A 21,053-nucleotide genomic window follows, 5' to 3' on the forward strand; every position below is an offset into this window, starting at 1 on the left:
TTTTTACTAAATGAAAGATTATTTTCTTTCTTTCTAGGCAGGGCAAGTGTACTTTGTGTATTCTGTGTCAAACCTACAGCATACCCTAGCTTATTTTTTAGATATTTAGCATTTGCCAAGAGTCCTTGTGCTCATTTCTGGGCCTGTTCTGTTCTAGGTGCTCTGACTTCCAACGGGATCAATGCAGACACCAGTGCTGAGATAGGACGTGCCAAGAACTGCCTGAGTCCTGAAGACATCATAGAAAAATACAAAGAAGCCATTTCTTACTATGGCAAGGTAATCCAGGTTATTTTTAAATGAATACCTTAAGGTTTTCACCTTTTAAACAGTGATGTGCTGAGGCTTTGGTTTTGGGGGATCTTTTAAAGCATGGCAGTGAGGTTTGTAATTAGCTTCCAGCTCTACTGGACCAGTTTTTAGGTTTTTGTGCAAATGCTCAGAGCCTGAGATGGGAAAGGAGCCTAATGTCTGCAATTATAATAAGAAAATAAACAAAACTGTTTTTTACTGTGAAAATAGTGGCTCAGTGTCCACATCAACACTAAAGATAAGTTTAATTGTATTGCAGTGGAGTTGTTTAATCACTTTTTAATTTCAGGTGTTTCTCTTGTTTGATAAAGTATCTTTAGACTAAGCTTATAAATAATTATTGCAGGCATTTTCATGTCCATGTTGAAGGGAGACTCTCCAAGTGAAACAAGTTCAATTGTGTGCATGAGTTAATTTATGACCAGGAGCAATGGAAGGTGATAGTTCTGGGCACAGTGTCAGATAAATTAGAATCCATCAGTAAAACAATAACTGTCAAGGATGCATTCAGCTTTTTAATGTTACCTTAAGGGTACATTGCTCATCTAGAAAGGGTCTGATGTCTCTAGGAGTATAAAATTATTTGACTTAGTTGGGCTTAAGGCAGGATATTTATATTTTGATTATTTATAATATGCACTGTGCTCTCAGCAAGTAATAACTGTGTTTCACTGCAGCTTCACTTGAAATAACAAATAAATTTGTGTCAGGACTGATTTATAACCCTTCAAGACAAGCACAGTTACCTCCTGTCTGTTCCAGACCTACAGAGTAACTCCTTGCTCTAATGCTGAGGAAGCAGCACTTTTCTGGGTAGTTTTTATGTTCTCACTCAGCTGAAAAAACTTTTGTAGCACCTTCTAAAATAGATTCAATCTCCACTGATTTGCTTTTGCTAATATAAATGCATGAGAGAGGAATATGTGACAGCTTTGCTGGTGTAACTTTTATATTTTGTTATTGAGCTTTCTATCCCCCATTAGTTTTCAAATATAAATACCTGAAGAGAGCTTAACTTCAGCAGGAGATGGGCCACACCAAATACCCAGTATCAGTGTTTGAGGAAATCACCAGACCAGATTGTGTGGCTAGAAAATTGCCTGTTATCTGAGCACAAACAGTTCAATGCACATCTGCATTGTCTTAAGCAAGCTAAATCACTAAACAGTCATTTACAGCAAATGTTTTGCAAACAAATATTGGAACAGTCAGATTGCTTTCTAATTGTCTCATCAGGAATATTGTTTTAACTAAAGAGAAAATGGATGCAGCAATACAAATATTTGCATTGTAAAGGTAGAATTTATTTGCAGATGCATCACCCACAACCAACCATTTATATGAGGTTACCCCAAAAGGTTCCAATATTCCCAGCTTTTCTCCTCCCCTGAACTCTCAGACTGAAGTGTGCTCTGTCTCAAAATGAGAGCAGTGAGTGAAGAGGCTGAAAACAGCTATTTTGCACAATAATATTTTAGATGACACCTTAATTTTCACTTGGGCATATGTTAATAATTTAACAGTGTAGTCATTAGCATTAAGGAATTGCTGTGTTTGGAGGATGTGACAGCTGATTTATGTGCTGAGCAGAAATGCTTATAAAATCTAACAGGTGCAATACTTCAATATTATTTTCATTTTCTCCCTCTTCCAAGTACAAGAATGCTGGGGTGATTGAACTGGAAGCTTGTGTGAAGGCTGTGAGAGTCCTGGCAATGCAGAAGAGGAGCATGGAAGCCTCTGAGTTCCTGCAGAATGCAGTTTATATCAACCTTCGGCAGGTCAGTTGGAAAGTCCAGGTTTTTTTCTCTTGTCATTTGACAAAATATACTGGAAGTTACTTAGATTCAGGAGACTCCAGTTTATTTTCTGTACCACTGCCTTCCTTCTGACAAGAGCTTGACTTCGGAGGATTTTCACATCTGAGTCTGGGTTACAAGGTATTGAGAGTTCATCTAAAAACATGAGGACTTAGTTTGAGATTAAACACTGTTGCTTCTTTTCCCTTGTGAAAGTAAAAAAAATTTCCTATTGTTGTTCTTCTGTGATGCTGTACTAGGGAAAAACAGCTGCCTGGGACTGCTCTGCAGTGGATTTTTAAAATTTTCTTGATTGCATCTCATTCAATGAAACTGAGCAAATCAGGAATGGCCTGTTGCAGAGTGAGCTGAAGGGTCTGATTAGTGTTCTTAATCAACTGAATTTTTGTTGTGTAGTGCAAAGTCTTAATTAAGCTAAATCAGAAAGGAATTCAGGGGGGAAATCAGTGTTTGCAACTGTGTGGAAAGTGCTCAGTATCACCACAAAACAACATTAACACTTGAGCAGTGCCTCAAGCTTGGTGTCACTGCTCACAGAGAGATTGCTGTGGTTGAAAGGATTAATAAAAAGCTGTTAGGGTTCATAATGGATTTTGGTTTTTGCTCATTACATCTTGGTAAGATGAGCAGTTTAAGTCCACACCATTGACTTTATTAGGCCCAGACAGGGGCAGCAGATTTATCAGAGAGGTAGAATACTTTCTTTCATTTGCTAAGAATCCTTTCTCTGGAATAAATTTTCTAACAAAGCATTAATGAGACAATAATTAATTGATAAGCTGTCATAAAAATCATCAATCTTGTTAGAGAGTGTCTTAATTGCTACAATCCTTGTAGTGCTAAAGGCCTTCTCTTTAATTCTCTAACCTGTTTTTTTTGCTGGCAGTTCTTTGTTGTTCACCCATCCTCTTGTTCTGGTACTGTTATTCTTGTTGCCTGCAAACTCCAACATTGTTGTTTCTTTTTCTGGAAGCAATTAGTGCCATTAAAATACCTGTTCTCCCTGACACCACTGATACTGCAACTTTCACTTCTTATCAGAGGAAACCTGTAAGACCCAGCATCTTGGTTTGAAGGACAGGTGTCTGACAAGGAGGGCAGGAACCTCCCTTGGAATAGAAAATGTGACCCCCTTCTCTCCAAATAACTGAAAATCTGGGGTTTTCAGGCAAAGACCTGGGAAAAGGAATCACAGTTCTTTACTGGTGTGTGTACCCTCACCCCCTGGCCAAAATCTCTTGGTGTCTTTGCCCTTCCCAAAGAGAAATCCCCCGGGTGAGAGAGGAGTCAGCTGCACCTTCCCCACACTGGCCATTTTCCTTGGTCACTCTTAAGTACTGGTTGTTATTGTCTCTTACCAACAGATGGGACAAAATTCCATGAGAGAAAGAACCAAAAGGAAAAATCCTAACCCAAACACCCAGTGAATGGCAAAGTACTTGCCACTTCAATAGTTGATATTTATTGCCTAATAATTCACAAGCAGAAAGCCTGGCAACATGAAAAACACACCCTGATCTGAGCTGCCTGCAACCAGTCCAGCCCAAACCAGCACAGACTGGGATCTCTGCATGGCTGGGGAGCAGAGATTGTGTTGGCATTATTGTGTGAAATAACTGTAGGGTAACCTTTCCAGGGCTTTCCCTAGGGCTGGGAAATGCATTTTCCATAAAGAGAGGTATGGCTGGGGATTGTATTTACAGCTTTTAAGATTTAATGTATGAAGCATAGAAACAAACAAGAGTTGTATTTATGATTTGGACTAACTCAGGAGGAGGTGTCATCCTGGGATAGCTGAGAGAATAAACTGTAGGGACAGTGCTTTTCATTTGTAGGTAAATAGAACATCAGCACAACTAATATTCTGTAGCAGAAAAAATACCTCACAGGTTAAAGTGTAAGACTTATAAACAGGAAAACTAGTTCCTGTGCATAAATTTAATTTCATACTCAGTCTAGTAATATAATGTAATTGGTATTTTCTGATGAGCTGCAGGGTAATAAGACTTAACTTTGCATCCAGTTATGAGGAATAAATTGTAAAATGTAATTACAGAGGAAGTGAGATTGTAAAATTTTAATGTTGTAAGGAATAATTAAAAAACAAATAAAAAGCTGCATTCTTTGAAAGCCTGACTTGAAACAAGCCTGAGAAAAAAACTGTCTCTGTTACCTGGAGAGTGACCTACAGCCTTTCCAGGTGCAGTTATAGCTTTGTCTGGTGGAGCAGTCAAATAAAAATTACCCAGGTGGAAATAATGCTGTGCTTCAGGTGGTGGCTGTTTTGCAGCCACTTTACAGGCATTAAGCTTTTATAAATTGGTGAGGTCAGGAAAGATGTTTGTAGGTGCTACACCAATGGCCTGCAGAATGCCTGCTGCAATCTTCCCAGAATTAATTACTTGAAGTATCTGTGTGGGTTTTTTCTCTCTTTTCTTTTTTTCCCCCCTTTTAAATTCCTGGATGGTAACACATAACTGTGCTTAGGAAAGTGCAATTTTGTTGTCTTTGTGGGGATGAAAAAATGGTTTCTTGCAGCTGAGGTAAATACTTGATTAACTTTGGGGACAACCATTAAGCAACAAGTTATGTAGCAGTGGCAAAAAGTTAGATATGATGAAAATAAAACTTTCTGGGAATCTGCTGCCTCTCTCAGAGTAATTCCAATTATTAGTGAGTGCTCCTGTCTACCTAAATAGCATTGCCCTGTCTTTTATCATCTTAAAGAATTTAGTGAACATTGACAGAATTTGTATTTAAGGAATAGCTTTTGATAAGGTTTTTTAAAGTTTTTTTTACTTTATTTCCTGATTATGTGCTTGTACCCTTTTCAACTTTGCTGCCATGTTTTTTATTGTTCTAACCTGTAAAAATGGCATAAATAAGTGACTTCAGTATGATAGCTTGTGTTCTTTCTGAGTGATTGCTTTTAGGAACTATGAGGACTTCTCCAAATTTTTTATGTGTTTTCCTTTTGTGATTTTTGTTTTTTCTTCCCAGCTGCACTGGTTTCTGAAAGTTTTCACCCTGGTGCAATTACCTTTTTTCACAGCTCATGATGCAGGGCTTGGTCTTAGGGATGGGTGGTACTTTTGTGTCAGGCCCTGTCTTCTGTTATCAGTTCTGAAAAAATAGGGATTTCAGCTTCAAAAATTGTCTGAAATTCTAAAGTGCTTTGGTACTCTGTGTGTTTCTTCATATCCTGCAGTACGAAAATTTGAACTGTCAGATAAGGTCGTGGTGCTCTCTGATAACTCCTCTTTGATGTGTCTCATATCCCTATGTCCAAAATTAGAAGTGACTTTTGAGAACAGACTGCTTTTTGTAATTATATCAGGATTTGAGTGGCTAAAAGACATTTTGAAGCTCTGCTTACAAGACCTAATCCTTTCTGTAAAAAAACCAGCCAGTGTGGTGAGCAGCTTCCCTTTGACTGTCCAAGCCTTTAAGTGCCTGAAGTTAAGCAGACTGATTGATACTTCCAGTTTTGAAGAATGAGTTGCTGTTTCTGTCCTTTAGGGCTATTTTTGGGAGAAGTTTGTCACTTGAAACGCCTTTGCAAAACGTGTTGGCAGCTCTAGAGTAATTCCAAGTACGTTTTATTGCTTTTGACTGTGCCAGATCCTGTGCACTAGGTGTCAGCATTACTCTGCACTGCTGCTTCCTGGGACACAGCAGGAATCATCCAGAGTTTCTGTGGCAGTCTCTTCATGGCTGGTTGACTCCAAAGCAAGATTATCATCCAGGCCAGAGGCAAAAGGAATTAAGTTACCTGCGACTTAAGCCAATACACTGATAAGCTAAGGAAGCACATGGTAGTAGTTCCTTATCAAGTTGGTTTCAGCTTTAAGCCTAACAGGACTTGAACTAAATTCCACCTCAGTTGTTGGCAGTGTGCAAATGTATCATGGAATTGCTTAGGTTGGAATAGATCTCAAGACCAACCATTAACTCAGAACTGCCAAGCCCAACACTAAACCACGTCCCCAAGTGTCACATTTACACATCTTTTAAAGGCCTTCAGTGATGGAGACTCCGCCATGTCCCTGGGCAGGCTGCTCCAATACTTGATTCAGTGAAGAATTCTGGGTCTGTGTCTTTCTATGACATTTTACTGCTTTAACATTATTTTTTGCTTTGTTGGGAAGAGCTCCCATTGAACTCACTGCTGCCCTCCAAAACTTGCTTTGTGCAAGGCAGTGGTGAGGCCCTGGCACAGGTTTGGCAGAGAAGCTGTGGATGTCCCATCCCTGAGAATGTTCAAGGCCAGGTTGGATGGGGCTTGGAGCCAGCTGGTTTAGAAAAAGACATTCCTGCCCATAGCAGGAAGTTGCAACAAGATGATGTTCAAGGTCTCTTCCAACCCAAACCATTTTATGATTCTGTGATTCAGTCTCACAGTGTATAAATCACAGTATGGTTTCATGGAATGAAAAATTTGTGGTTTACAAGATTAGAGACATAAAAATCGAGACAGTAGTTTCTTGCTTTGATAGCCTGAGATTTCAAGATTAGATTTAATCTTCAAGGGCTGAAAATCTTAGTGAATCAATAAATCTTGGAAGTGTTATATTTTTGCACTCCTTTCATTCACACCAATGTCATGTTAAGTATCTTCCATACAATGTGGAGCTGTTTAGCTATTACTGACTGTTTTGAGTGTTTACTCGTTAGTACCACTGACAAATAAAGTTGAAGCTGCAGAACTTCATCTTTGCAGTTTTTGTTAACAGTTGAACCAAGCTTAACTTTCCCTGGCTGCAGAAGCTGTCACGCCTGGCTATGTGCGAATCCCTGGCCTTCTGCAGCACTACTGTGTCTTTCCTCCTGTTTGTTATTTAGAACTCAGCACTTCAAATCTTTGATAAAAACCAGCCCTTTCCTCCTTTCCCTTCCAACTGCAGCTCTCAGAAGAGGAGAAGATCCAGCGTTACAGCATCCTGTCGGAGCTGTACGAGCGCATCGGCTTCCACCGCAAATCGGCGTTTTTCAAGCGCATCGCGGCCATGCAGTGCGCGGCGCCCAGCATCCCCGAGCCCGGCTGGAGAGCCTGCTACAAACTGCTGCTGGAGACCCTGCCTGGCTACAGCCTCTCCCTGGACCCTCAGGACTTTAGCAAAGGTCAGTGTGCATCATCACTCTGCTGGCTTTCCATAATTTCCTTGAGAGATTTCGTACTGGACCTAAATTGTTGGCTAATCTGAAACTATGGCAGCAGATAAAGCAGTTGTTTAACACTGTGCCTTCACTTTTTCTTAGTGTTGTTCCAGTAATTTCAAATTTCTGCAAGCCACTGCTGAACATGTTGCTGTGGTTCCCTGTTTGCAGGAAGTAATTATGTGTTATTTATGAAAACTTAGTTTCTTATGTTTTTGAAAAATATGCTTCTCAGTACATAAAAAGGTAATATATTATTCTGGGTTATTTTTTCAATTCAAGTGCCTTCAGCTGTTCCATCAGAAGTTGTATTTCTTTTTGTTTTGTGGCTGTTTGATCTTATAAGGAAAGAGTAAAAATCCTTTTACATATTTTTGTATATAGATACATGTAATTAATAGGGTTAAATATGTCACATTTCCCCACAAATGAGATCAGAGACAGCTAAATTGCTGCTTGGAAGCTCTTTTTGAGTAAACCTTTCCAAAACCTTGCATTGTGTTACAGAGCAGCAGTTTTGGGGGCCATTCCCTAAATGTAGCTGCAGGAGAGGAGCAGGAAGTGATGGGTTGAGCTGTATTTGTGGATGGTTAGTGTTGGGTTTTTTTAAAAACTGTTGTGATTTGGCAGTCAAATTATATGTGAGAGGAGGTAGCAAATGCCAGGTGGACTGGGTGGAAAGATGCTAAGAGTCTAGGAAGAGGAAATGTGCTGGGAAAAATATGCTGTGGCCTGGGATGAGACTGTGTTGGGAGAAGTTGTTGTAGAAGTTCTGTAAAAAATTATAATTAATAAAGCAAAGAAATGATGTGATTGGTGTTTATCTTTAATTTTTATCTTACCTTCATGTTACACTGAAGAGCGTTGTCTCATTTTTTATCCCCGAAATGGCTCTTTTAGAGACATATGGAAAGATCACTGCAAACTCTAAGATAGAAATGACATTTCACACATGAAAAATAATGAGACTCTCAAAATATAAACTCTCAAGGTTTGGTTGCAGTAAATATTCCTAAAACAGTTTGCCAAATGCTGATGGGTGATATTACGAGGAAGGCTGTTGAAGTTTATGAAGTATTGAACATCTCTGAAAATATCTGTTATTTAAAAATTATTGCTGTTGCTTACTACTAAAAGCAGGTTAAGCTTCATGAAGAGTACTGCCTATTATGGTTCTGAAAGGAAGGTTATGTTAAGATCATCTATTTATTCTTCCCATAGATACTCTACAAATATGACGTAATTCATAGACTGAAACTTAAAGAAAATCAGGATATGTGCCTTGTGTTCTAAAGTTTTATTGCTTTTATTGTCTGGGGAAGCATTTAGAAAAAAAAATCTCTTACTTGATCTTTAAAGAGAGTTAAAGAGAGTTAAGAATTACTGGGTAGTTTTTTTTTTTCTTTACAAGGGCATGGAGTGACAAGACAAGGAGAAATGGCTTCAAACTGAAATAGCAGGTTTAAACTGGATATTAGGAAGAAATTCTTTACAGTGAGGGTGGTGAGGCACTGGCACAGGTTGCCCAGAGAAGCTGTGGCTGCCCCATCCCTGGAAGTGTCCAAGGCCGGGTTGGGTGGGGCTTTAAGCCACCTGGTCTAGGGGAAGGTGTCCCTGCCTGTGGCAGGGAGTTGGAAATAGATGATCATTAAGGTCCTTTCCAATCCAAACCATTCTGTGATTCTCTGATTTCAGTTTCTGTATGAAATCTCATGTGCGTTGTCCAGAGAATTAAAAAAAATATATAAAACTTTAAAGGTTTTGTGTATCATATTGGTTTTTGGGAAATGTTAACTTGGTCTTCAGAATTGTAATTGTAGATTTATTAGTTGACAGACAAGCATATAAAACAAAACTTGATTTCATATTCAAGCAAATACAACAATCCTACTTTTTGTGTTGAGTACAAGGGTTGGATTTTGTAACAGCCATTGGGTGATTGGTATAAGTGCCATAAAATTCCTCCTTAGCATGTGAAGAAAACCAAAACCAATGCGTTTGTGATGAATTCCACCTTTACAATAGATTAAATATAATGATTATATATTACCTGCATTTTCCCCAGGAACTCACAGGGGATGGGCTGCAGTGCAGATGCGTCTGCTCCACGAGCTGGTCTATGCTTCCAGGAGGATGGGCAATCCTGCCCTGTGTGTCAGGCATCTCTCCTTCCTGCTCCAGACCATGCTGGATTTCCTTTCTGACCAAGGTAGGACTTTTAAAAGAAGCAGGTATTTGCACTTTCTTATGACCCACAGTCAAATAAATAAAATTCAGCAATATATTTTCACAGGATTTAACCTCTCAGAGGTTGACAATGCAATAAGTGTGTCTATGGATGATTTTCAGCAATAAGAATGATGTGTGTGAGGACCCTTGTGTGGGGTAGGACCATGTAACATTTACAGAATGACCTGGAAAAGCCAAAAGTGACAACTGTTATTTTGTATTATGTTTCTTAAGAAAAGTATTCCATAGTGACTTGTTTATCACACAGCTTAATGAGACCAGTGATCTTAATGTGTGCTAAAAGATTTTAAAATTTGGGTTTGCTTCTCAGTAAGCCAGGTTAAAAATGCATTTTTTTCCAGTTATTCCTTTGTTTACAATAATGAGGATGGAAGTGGAAAAGTATAGGTTGGCTTTCTTTTTCTTTCTTTCTTTTTTTTGTTTTTTTTCTGCTTTAGTTATGGCCAAATGTCTCCCCTTAGTGACCCCTGCAGCAAAGAACTTTGTTGGCAAACTTTAGGTATCTGCCTGCTTTATTCCCTCTGTTTAGTGGCTCAAATCAGTGCTGGAGGAAAGAGAGGAGTTGATAAACTGGAATAAATTTTCTTTCTGCCTGTAGATCTTATTTGCTGTCAAAAGGTCCTTGGATTTTCCAGGACTTACAGTGAAGCTTTGTTGATATATGTGTGGAAAGTTGTGCTGAAGACAAGGTTTTAAACTCCTCCACTTTGCATTTCCACATGTGATGTTGTTAATCCCTAATCCTGAAAAGGTTTGAACTCTTAAAGACAAGAAACTTGTGTGTTCTTTGCCTTCAGACATCGTATGTCTGAGTAAACCTTCCAGTTTCATAAGGCCTGGGATAGCTGTGATGTTTAGTGCCTTTGAAAAAATCAAACTAAATATTCTCCTATGTGTTTGAAAGACAGTTGAATATTTTTCTTTCCTTCTCTCCTGAATGCATCCAAAATAGAACTTGCTGTTGAGTTTGGTGCCTTTTATTGATAAGAAATGCCAGAAGTGTATTTCTGGCCTGTGTTTTTTTTTGGTAACTCAGCTGAGATTGGTATTGTGTGACCATAGAATCATTAAGGTTGCAAAAGGCCTCCAAGATCATCAAGTCCAACCTGATGTTGTTCAAGGGTCCATTTAGCATAGAAAATTCCTTTAAATGTATAGTTCTTCTAAAAATATTGGAATATTAGGGGAAAATAAACCAACAAACCTCCTTCAATGTAGAACTGTAGTAAAGGACAAAACCAAGAGAATTGAAGGCAGAGGATTAGGTTACAGTTTTACTTACCGTGAGCTCTTCCCTTATAAACTGGTAAAAAAGGTGTCATTAGTGTTCCTCTCTGATGCCACATGACTGAAATTTCCAGGTTTTGTTAATCAATTGAAGGTTTAATTAGAAAACAGAATTAATGCAGTGTTGGAGTTCAAGAGTGCTCAGATTTTACTATTTTTCTATACTGCATAGACAGTCACCAGTTCCTAAGAGTGGAGGAAAACTCACTCTTTTGAAAAGTCAGTTTTGACTTGAATGTGTTCTTTCCTAAATAAACCTCCTATTTTTAAAGCTTGTTACTGATTATCTGCTAAATCCTATTCTTGTAGGAAACTTTAAAGTTTGGGTAGTCTGCAGATAATTTTTAAAATCAGAATAAATAGAAGTGAAAACTCTTAAGCTGAGAGGAAGTTACCAACTAAACATTTGGCTCTGGAACTTGACCTTCTAACCCTTTTCTCTCAGGATTAGCTGCCTGTAGACACAGAAAAGGAACATTTTCTCATTTTTAAATGTAATTCTGTTCATTTACTTGTTCAGTTGAAGCTGAGATACTGATTTATTCTCCAATTAGAAGTTCAGCTGCTGAGATTTATTTGTTCCAATGAAATCTAGATCTATTAATTAGAAACTCTTGCTTCTATTAATGGAACACAAATGCATAGTCAAAACTGGTTTGTCTTTAAAACAAAATTTAATGTTTGAATTGAATCACACATTTTAAAATACAGCTTGTCTATGTTTATTTGAATTTACTTGAATCTCCAACCATGCAGACTGGCAAATCTAAATAAAGAGTATCATCAAGTAAATGGGAGATGTCAGTCACTATTTTAACAACATGGAAGCTAAAAGTTTGATTTAAAATTAAGCTGTTTAGTTGCATAAATATGTAAAATGCAGTCTACTGCTAAGCAAAAAGAGGTACTAAATTCTGTGTAAAACCTCTAATCTCAAGCTATTATGTTTTAATGGTAACAAGCCCTTAAGAATCACTTTCTTTAAATAAGAATTAAAATGTGCAGTTGCAAAGTTGCTTGGAATTGAACCTATCTTTTGCATAATGCTTTTTGAAACAAAACTGCTTGTACAGCTCAGTGAATTTCAATTGAGTAATGTCAGATATCTGGAAAAAATGCCATTATTTTACTGTGGCTCTTCACTGGTAATATTCATACTTCTTTAAAGGGCTGTGACTTGCATTGAGCGCAAATAATTCTGAGTTGGTTCATCTGTTAGGGCCTCTCCAAACACAGAACTATTTGGAAACAGCTCCTAAGGAAATGTGACTGTCCACTCACCAGGCAGTCCTGTGCTGAACGAGTACAGAGTTGGGAATGTTTCTCCATTGCCTCTTGGAAGATTTGGGGTTTGAAAGTGAAAGCTTTGAACTGCTTTGTTTCAGAAAATGAGGCACCTGTTTGAAGACCATTGAAAGACCTTGATGGTGATCAGTTAGGGAAGGGAGCAATGAACTTTGGGAACATCAGGTGAGCTTGGCCTGGGTACTGAGGAACAGCCAATGGATTTTAGGGGAGCAGAGATGAAGATCACCAGTGATTTGGTGTTGCTGGGAGGTGGGTGTGAGGTTGCCACTCACAAAATCCTCTCTAAGCAAGCCCAACTTGCCAAAAATCTGTCTCATCGTTTTGTGAGGTCTACAAAGTGCTGGAGGCTTTGCTGTCCTGGCTGCTCCCGTGAGGCTGCTCCACCTTGCTGGTGCTGCTGCTCTGGCTCTGCTCCCTGGCTGGACAGCTCTGGGAGGGACCCCAGGGAACACCCAGTGGCACCCAGGGAGATCTTCCATAGCACTGTGAGCAGTGCTGGAGCCATTGTGGGGGTAACCCTTTGCTGTGCTTCTCATCATCATTGCTGGCATTCTCCTACTTTCCCATTTTCTCCTTCTTTCCTCCTCTACGAAGAAATGAAGTTATCACTTTGGATCCCAACAATTAACCTCATTTGTGTTTTAATCTTTTTGAGTATGTTCAGAACCTAATTCCTTCCTGCACTGTGGATCAAGGCAAAACTTGTCTCTCTTCAGCTTGAGCAGATCAGAACAGTCCCTCACCCCTGCAAGTTCATGTTCTTTCAGGCATTCAGCAGGTTTCAAGGATTTCAGGATTCATGCTGTTTGCCTCTGGTGGCAGGGATCTCTATGTGCTGAGGTGAAGTTTTCTCACCCACCATGCATAGCATGGCATGGAACTAGGGATATTCCATTCAATTCCATTCCTTTTTTTTTTTTTTTTTTTTTGGTGGGCTAATTTCTTAAACATCCTCCAGGTTCATCTGTTTTGTTGTTTGGGAAATAATGTGCATTTTTCAGTGCTTTTCAGTGGAGCAAGATCTTCTTGTCATGGGGTTATTGTTGCTGCACTTGAGTTCTTTCCAGTCTTCTGGTGAGGTGACAGCCTTCACATCTGAGCTCTCCACTGCTCTGTCATGTGCTTAATAAATTAAACTACTGACTCTATGATGATTCTGCATTAAACATGTAGAAGTAATTTTTCATCTGTTGACCAGGGTTTGGATGTCTTTGTTCTTGAGTTGACAGAGGGTGATGGAGAGAACTTCCCAGAATATCCTGGTGTGTCTGTCCTTCCTCTGAGTGGTTGTTTCTTAAATCATTGGATACTGCTAAAGATGTGCATTCTCAGCCTGTACTGAGATCATTGTAAGTAGTGAAGAATTTCAGCCAAAATTTCTGCTGAATGCTGTTTCAGTTCCCCTCATCCTGTAGATGAGTTGGGATGGATTGTCAGTGTTGGCTGGGCAGCCCACCTTGCTTGCCTTGACAGCTTGGACTTGTTGGTAGCTGAGGGACTTCACACCATTAATCTGAGAGCACTTCTGGAACCTTTTCCTTTCAAGCCTGCTGTGCTCAGGTGAGATGTCAGCTGGCAGGGTGAGGTTGTGCCTTCTGCAAAGAAGTGATGAGCTTGATCTAAGAAAGAAACCCCAAACCTTGTTTATCTTCAGAAATGATGGTTAAGCCTGGACTGAGTGTAATTTGGTGATGTCAGACGTGGTGTCTTACAACTCTTAAAATATGTCTTTCCATCTTGCATTTTGAAAGAGGAAATTATGCAGTATTTTAGACATTTTTATTTATAGAACAGATTGCATATGCATTCCCTCAGTGTCATTTAAATTTCAAATTGCTATGTGGAAGTATGGAAAGTAAGGAAGAATATTAAACTGGGCTCCTGAAAATTGACAGCTAGGCCACAAGTGAATGTGGAAATTACTTTAACCCTTTGTAGCCCTCCTGCCAAGCAGCAATAAGGACCAGACTTGGTTTCTGAGGATCTTTACTTAAAAATGTAACATTGTCCTGAATTTCCATCCAAACCTGGGAAAATGAAGTGAAGCTGCACAGGCACTTGGTGGGTTGTACCTCCCCACAGAGATTGGGCTAAATGAATTTCACTGGAGCAGGGGATAAGAATAACCTTTGAGCCTATAAATAACTTTGGGGCATGGAATAATTTAAAATGGCATATTTTTTTGAGGGACTGCTGGAGCAGCTTGTGACTCTGTTGACCTCACTGCCTCCTGTTCTCTTGTTCAAATCTTGCTGTGACTTTCTGATTCCCCCATGTTTTCAGAGCTGTAGCCAAAGTTGTTGAGAGTTTCAACTCATTTCAATTTGAGCTGATTGCTCACCATTTCTCCCCTCTGTTTTCCATTTCTCCTGCCTATTCTCATAATGCTGCTCTTCTTTTTTTTTCTCCTGTTTTTATATTTAGGTTAGAGGAAACAAGATTATAAATATTATAAATAAAGACATAAGCCCAGAAAAGATTTTGAGGTGTAACTTGCTCAACTCATGAAAAATAATAACTTCACACAGAAGCAGGAAGCCTGCCAGAACTGAAAGATAATTGAGGTATGGAAAGAGACGCTCAGGGAAGATTGAGCTGTATCAGAACATTTGGATCAAGGTTTTCTGTTTAGGAAAGAAGATTCCAAGGCTGGTCCTTCCTCTACAGAGAATAAATCTGTGAAATTATTTTGAAATGTAATTAGAGGTGGTTTATGGTGGGGAGTGATCTGAACTGTAAAATGAACAGTAATAAATTTCAGGTACCAGATAAGGTTCAAAGGCACTAAAAGCATTTTAATTTTAAACAGCTGAATTACAGTTGCAGTTAATTTCTTAAAGTGTTTTTATCCTCACTTTAAAATTACAAATGGCAAGTGCATTGCTGTATTTTTTAGGAGTTCAAGAGGGATGGAAGTTCTTCCAACTGATATATCTATGTCATAGTCTTCCTAGTGACCCTGGCCCCAGCAGTGATTCTTTTTACAAGATTCATCACTCCCCTTACACATCTATGGCTGTCTCAGTACTGACTAAGTGACCCTGGTCATGGATGCTTCTCTTGAAGTGAGGTAAACCAAATTCCATCCTTTGAACCCTTCTGGAATTCAATAAATTTGGCCTCAGTACTGGGTGCATTATAAGAAGCTCTAGTAAATACTAGTAGGTGTGTGGATAATTGTGATTTAACAGGAAGAGGTTGAAATACCTTTGAAGCATGTTTTATTTTCAAGGAATGATGAAGCATTTAAATGTGTGTGATTTAGTCGATGTAGTATTCCTGAATAATAAAAACAACCCAAAAACATTTATGGTATGTTGGTTCATTAATGATTAGAAGAGAGAGAAACAATAAGTGAATGAGTTTAGGGTATTGAAGAAAGAGATTCCCAGTCATGTACTCAACAATAACCAAATCATCTCTGTATTATCAACACTTTTCAGCACAAATCCCAAAACACAGCCCTAGCCCAGCTCCTGTCAAGGAAATTAACTCTACCCCAGCCCAAAGCAGCACTTGTCAAAACAGATGTCAGCTATTGGGAAACTGGCAAAAGTGACAATATCACAATTTTTTATCAAACCAAGGTTATTTAGAATTTCTAGAGTAGACTTGATTGTGATAATGTTACTTGAGAGTGGAGAAGAGTTCCTGTGTTGGAATCTGCTGTTCCAGAATCTGCTGGTGCTGTCACAGGTGATCCCCAAAGCTGTGCAGTGAAGGCACAACTGCTTTGCTCTGTAGCTTCTCTTTTGTGCTGCAATGTTAAAATACTTTAAATTGCATTTAAATTAGGGCAGCATTTCTCCTAGAACATCTGGAGTGTGTAAATTCATTTTTGGAAAGGTAAATGTTACTGATCACAAGGGCTAAAAAGAATGATTCTTCAATCAGACTGAACAGAGAATTAGTGCAAATTAAAACTTGATGTAAACTTCAGAGTTGGAGTGAGGTTCACTTAACTGACACTGGTGAACTGGTTTTAATGCACTGTGTTGTATTTTACCTGACAAAGTACCTGCAAGTTGGTATTGCCCAACCAATAAACCTTTCAAAAGGGAGCTACTTTGGTTGGTCTTACAATATTCAAATTAACTGATTTCAGGATGAAGATGGAAATCTACAGTATAACCAGGGAATATTTATAGCAGCCTGGGTAGTTCTTAGCCATTACTTTGAAATATTTCACAGCTTCAGCTTAATGCCATATCTTGCCTGTGTACTTATATATAAATAAGTGTGTGTGTATATATATGTATAAAAATGTAATTAAACAGACTTGCCACCTTGTGTGTTTGATGTATAGCAGTGGCACAGTGTGGTCTAAGAATGAATATATTAAAAAAGCCTGAATGCAAATGCTTTCTGATGGGTTGGAATAAAAGACCTGGGAGATTTTATTTGAAGTAGAAGGAGACTCCTTAGAAGCCAGTTAAGTCTTATTCATCATGGTGCTGTGAGTTCTGCTGCTTTTCATCTGCTTCTGTGTTTTCATCAGTTCTGTGCTATCAAACTTTAGCACTGTTGTGTTCCTGCTATACTTCTTCCTGCTTTTTTTAACCCCACACTTTTAGAATGTCTCCCTGGAATTTGTGTTTTGTAGAGACAAGACAACTTATTAAATACCTTCGCTCAAACTGCTTTATTAAGAGGGTGTAGTTTATTTACCTGAATTAAATGTCTTTTAGACTTTGATTTTTTTTTGGAGGTTTGAATGAAATGGAGTAAACTAGCAACAGGAATAAAAGGTTTAAAATCATTTGCATATCACTAAACATGAAACACAACAAATTTAAGTCATATGTTATATGACAAAAATAATGCACTGTCAATCAAATATTTAGCATTACAGGCCAGCCTGAAAGTTTCACACATGATTTATCTTTGCTTAGATTTGTGTGTCAGTGAGGTACAGACAAAAACTGCAGCCAATTCCATAGCCAAATTCTTAGGCTATGATCAGCAGATAAATAGTTACAGTAAAATAGTGCTTTTTTATGGTGAAAATTTCCTATTAATTTTTTAAGGTCACTCATGAATAAAATGAAGTCTTTGAGCTTTAGCCTAAAATTGCTGTCTTCATGTAGGTACCTCTGATCTTGAAGAAGTGTGATTTCCCTCAATTATTGAGGGAAAAGATAGAGGTGTGCAATTGGAGGCACATTGCAAGGTTTTTATTCCAGGAAAAAAAAATTCCTTTGGGGAAGAGCTACTTCATTTGGACAGATGAAGACATGAAGAATTTGTGCTGTATTATTAAGTGCTAATTTTTTTTTGTACCAAAGGAGGCTATTTTAGGAGGTGCTATATTACTAAAATTCAAATATATTTTATATGACATTTAACAGACTCAATACTGCTCTCTCACCCTAAATTCAAATTAAAGCACTGTCAAGGCTGCTGATGAAATTGGCAGTTTATATGGAAAAAGAAATATCCATGTTTAAGAATGGATCATCCATGCACCTTAGTGAACTCCCCATATGATGTCCATTGAGAGTGACTGGATGTGCCAAGGGAAGATGAGTGGGGTAGGAGTGACACTGAAGAGATGTTTTTACAGAGGGATGGGAAAACTCAACTGCACATTAGGAGAGAGAGCTGACATGTCTTCATTTTAAGTTTTCAGACAGTTTCCCAGTTTTTTCAGCAATTAAACCATCCTATTCTGAAGCAAGTTTAGATCACTAGTGGTGACATTGAAATTTTGAATCCTGATAAACCTTTCTGGCCAAATCCCTGTGATGCAGTGTAACAGTATATTGGGGAAAATGTTCTGCAGAAATCAGTATGGTGTTCTTTCCATCCTCTGCCTCTGCTTCTTCCACATGAAATCCAGAATCAGATGTGTTTAACAGTTACACCATTGTATCTGGGAATATTTACAAAACCTGCCTTGCCCATAAGCAGCTTTACAGCAGTCCTGAGCTTCATTTATTGTTATGGAAGTTATCTATGTCTAATTTACTTCACTTTTTGTAAAGGTAGAAGTATTGATTTCAGTGGTTTATATACTGATTTTGTGTGCTCAAAATGCATTTTTTTAGTATTGAAAGTATGCAGACATCTGAAGTTCTGAGATGGTGGAGAGCCAGACACTGAAATTTTAATGGTGTCTTTATGAACTGTCTTCAGCTATGTTGATTTTTTTAAAGTCAGGTTTTAAATAGAAATATTTTGGTACAAACTGGCTGGGACTTCATGTATATAATTATTAAAACCCTTGTAATGGAAGACTGTGATGTGCTTGGTAGTCTCTTCCCATTCTTTGTCTCTATGGCAGTCTTTTTGGAAGTGGAAAACCATTCTGCCTTCTAAAAGACAGCTATATTTATTCATGTCTAAAATATTATTTTCTTCCCCTTTCCAACATAGTAGTAAATTGAGAACTTATTTTTCAAAGATGAGCTATTACACAGCAAATAACTGAATCCTTTGTGTGGGTGGAGTCAGTCTATGATATAGTTCATGATGCTCTGTTCATGAAAGCAGGTCTAACTCATTGCATAAATTAATAATTTTCTTCTAGTTTCTGCTCTTTTCTGTGTCAAACAGTGGATTTTATTATTCTCTGCTGTCTTTATTTAGAGATCTATGTTGCCTGAGTTCTTAAAGAAATGGGATTCATGCTCTCTGGTGACTGCCAGTGCCTTTCTCCCTAAGAACAGCTTTGGACTCTGGGGTGAACTTGTCAAACAGTGAATTTTATTAGTCTCTGCTGTCTTAATTTAGAGATCTGTGTTGCCTTTCTTTCTTAAAGAAATGGGATTCATGCTCTCTGGTGACTGCCAGTGCCTTTCTTCCTAAGAACAGCTTTGGACTCTGGGGTGAACACACACATTTATTGCAGTAGTGGGATGAACACTCAGGGTTCCTGTGTTGCTGTCAAAGCAGCTTGCTCAAGTATGAGATTTCTGAGCAGTTTGAAGCTGTGTTTACCTGCTCCATGTATTTTTTCAGAAAAAAAAATTACTGGTGCTGTTTGTTACTGCAGAAAGTGCCATCACCCAACCCCTGTCAGAGGTAATGGGGTGGGGAAGCAGAGGGTGCTGCCTGCAGGGAGAGGAGCTGCTCTGCTGAGTTCCAGCCCTGGTTTCGCAGGAGTGGATTGATCCTGCAGGTCCTGCCCAGGTGCTTTGCTCACACCTCTGGCCTGGCTGTTCTTGGGAAAGAGGGATGCCCTGAACACACAAATGTGGTGATCCCTGCCCAAAGCAGAGCCCAGGCACTGCCTGAAAGGCTGAGGAGCTTTGCACACCCCCTGCAATCTGTGATTAACTGCAGAGTAAAAGGTGTGTGGTAGTTGCTGTCTGTGAATAATCAATTCCTACTGCAGCTTTTGTGAGGGTCTTGATGTATTTTGTGGCCTTTTTGAAATTCTTTAGTTTAAAGAGTACACTGCATCTTCCTGGCAGGGTGAGACTGAAGATTCCCCTGGAAGGAGACATGGACTTTCTTCTCTAGGGCTCACCAAGTAATTCTCATTTTGTGTGGGTGTGTGAAGGAAATATCAGAGAACCACAGAATAGTCTGAGTTGGAAGCAACCTTAAAGTTATCTCTGCTGTGGGTAGGGACACCTTCCACTATCCCAGGTTCCTCCAAGTCCCATTCAGCCTGGCCTTGAACACTTCCAGGGATGGGGCAGCCACAGCTTCTCTGGCCAACCTGTGCCAGAGCCTTACCAGTCTCAGAAAATATTTTTTTTTTTTCCTAATATAGAATCTAAACCTGCCCTCTGTCAGTCTGCATCCATTTCCTCTTATCCTGTCACTACATGCTCTTGTAAAAAGTCTCTCTCCATCTTTCTTGTATGTTCCCTTCAGGCACTGGAAGGCCATCTATGTTTATGGGTGCAAAAACTGCTTTTTCTCTTGTTTGGTTTCTTTTTTTTTTCTTCCTGTCATCAGACTGACTTTTCTGTCTTGTGATATATTACTGTTAACTCATTAAGGAGATGTTTGGGTCTGTCCTGAGGGAGTGGGGTCAGGACTGCTGCAGGAACTCTCCTCAGACTTCTCCTTTGTGACCATTATTTGATGTTTTCAGGGGAGAAGGAGAAAGCTCAGACAGCACAAAGCACCCTGAGCAAGAGGGTTTTTGTTAAAATGTTGATTCTGGACCTATCACTGAGGTAAAATTGGAGTCAGAAGGTGTTGAGCTTTTCGTTTTCAAGATTTTAGTGAGCTCCTTAAGGAAATGAAGTTGTTCCAGTGGGGTTGGTGGGTCAGACAGGACATGTTCTCTTTCTTTATTCCACCTGGCTGTAGATTGTTCTGCAGCGGACACTGACTTGATCAACAAAATATCAACCAATTGTTGCCAAAGAATAAATGTTGTGTTTTATTCTTTGCCTTAGTGTGCAGTGGATAGTGACTGAACCCAAGTACAGCTATTTTAAATTTCTTCAAACATTCAAGAGCCCAGTTACAGCAATTGTATTCTTATTTTCTGAGTTATCTGCCAAGACATGAACTGCTGTTTGTGTTACACTGTTAAATCACAGTTACTGAAGTGCTTAAAAATGTTAGTCTATAAATGACCTTCTGTCCTGTCCTGGTCTGATTTTTCAATGGCTCCATTATTGTGAAATACTGCTCCACAGGGCTGTGAAACGAGCAGAAAGTCTTGTCTTTTTCACATTTAGTAGCTTTCAATCACTAACGGTTTCTGACTGTGCATCTGAAACTCTCAGATTTTTGTGTTCTAATATTAGAAGAAGGTTTGAAGCAGCTTGGACACAAAACCAATGCTCGTTATGTTGAGGTTAAATAGTTGAGCAATGAAATTTTAAGAGTATGGGTGGACTTGCAACATTTTTGGGTGTCAGAACCAATTTGGTATGAAATGGAGAAAATACAGTGGGGTTATACTGAACAAACTGAGCAGAATGTGCTCACATGCCAGTGCTGCCAGAGGCT

General features: G+C 38.9%; 1 protein-coding gene across 6 annotated transcripts in view; it reads left to right on the forward strand.

Annotated features, from left to right (window-relative positions):
* The window catches only part of TRAPPC9 (trafficking protein particle complex subunit 9), a 450,083-nt gene that overhangs the window by 19,345 nt on the left and 409,685 nt on the right, over window positions 1-21,053 (forward strand). For all 6 annotated transcript variants that reach the window (XM_039731495.1, XM_039731497.1, XM_039731496.1 and 3 more), the window contains 4 exons: window positions 158-279; window positions 1,968-2,093; window positions 7,037-7,253; window positions 9,355-9,498. In XM_039731495.1, the coding sequence (XP_039587429.1) occupies window positions 158-279; window positions 1,968-2,093; window positions 7,037-7,253; window positions 9,355-9,498 (609 nt within the window). The remainder of the gene's footprint in view (window positions 1-157; window positions 280-1,967; window positions 2,094-7,036; window positions 7,254-9,354; window positions 9,499-21,053) is intronic.

The sequence above is a fragment of the Passer montanus genome, unplaced genomic scaffold, assembly GCF_014805655.1.
Source record: "Passer montanus isolate IOZ18808 unplaced genomic scaffold, ASM1480565v1 scaffold78, whole genome shotgun sequence".
NCBI classification, from domain to species: Eukaryota; Metazoa; Chordata; class Aves; order Passeriformes; family Passeridae; genus Passer; species Passer montanus.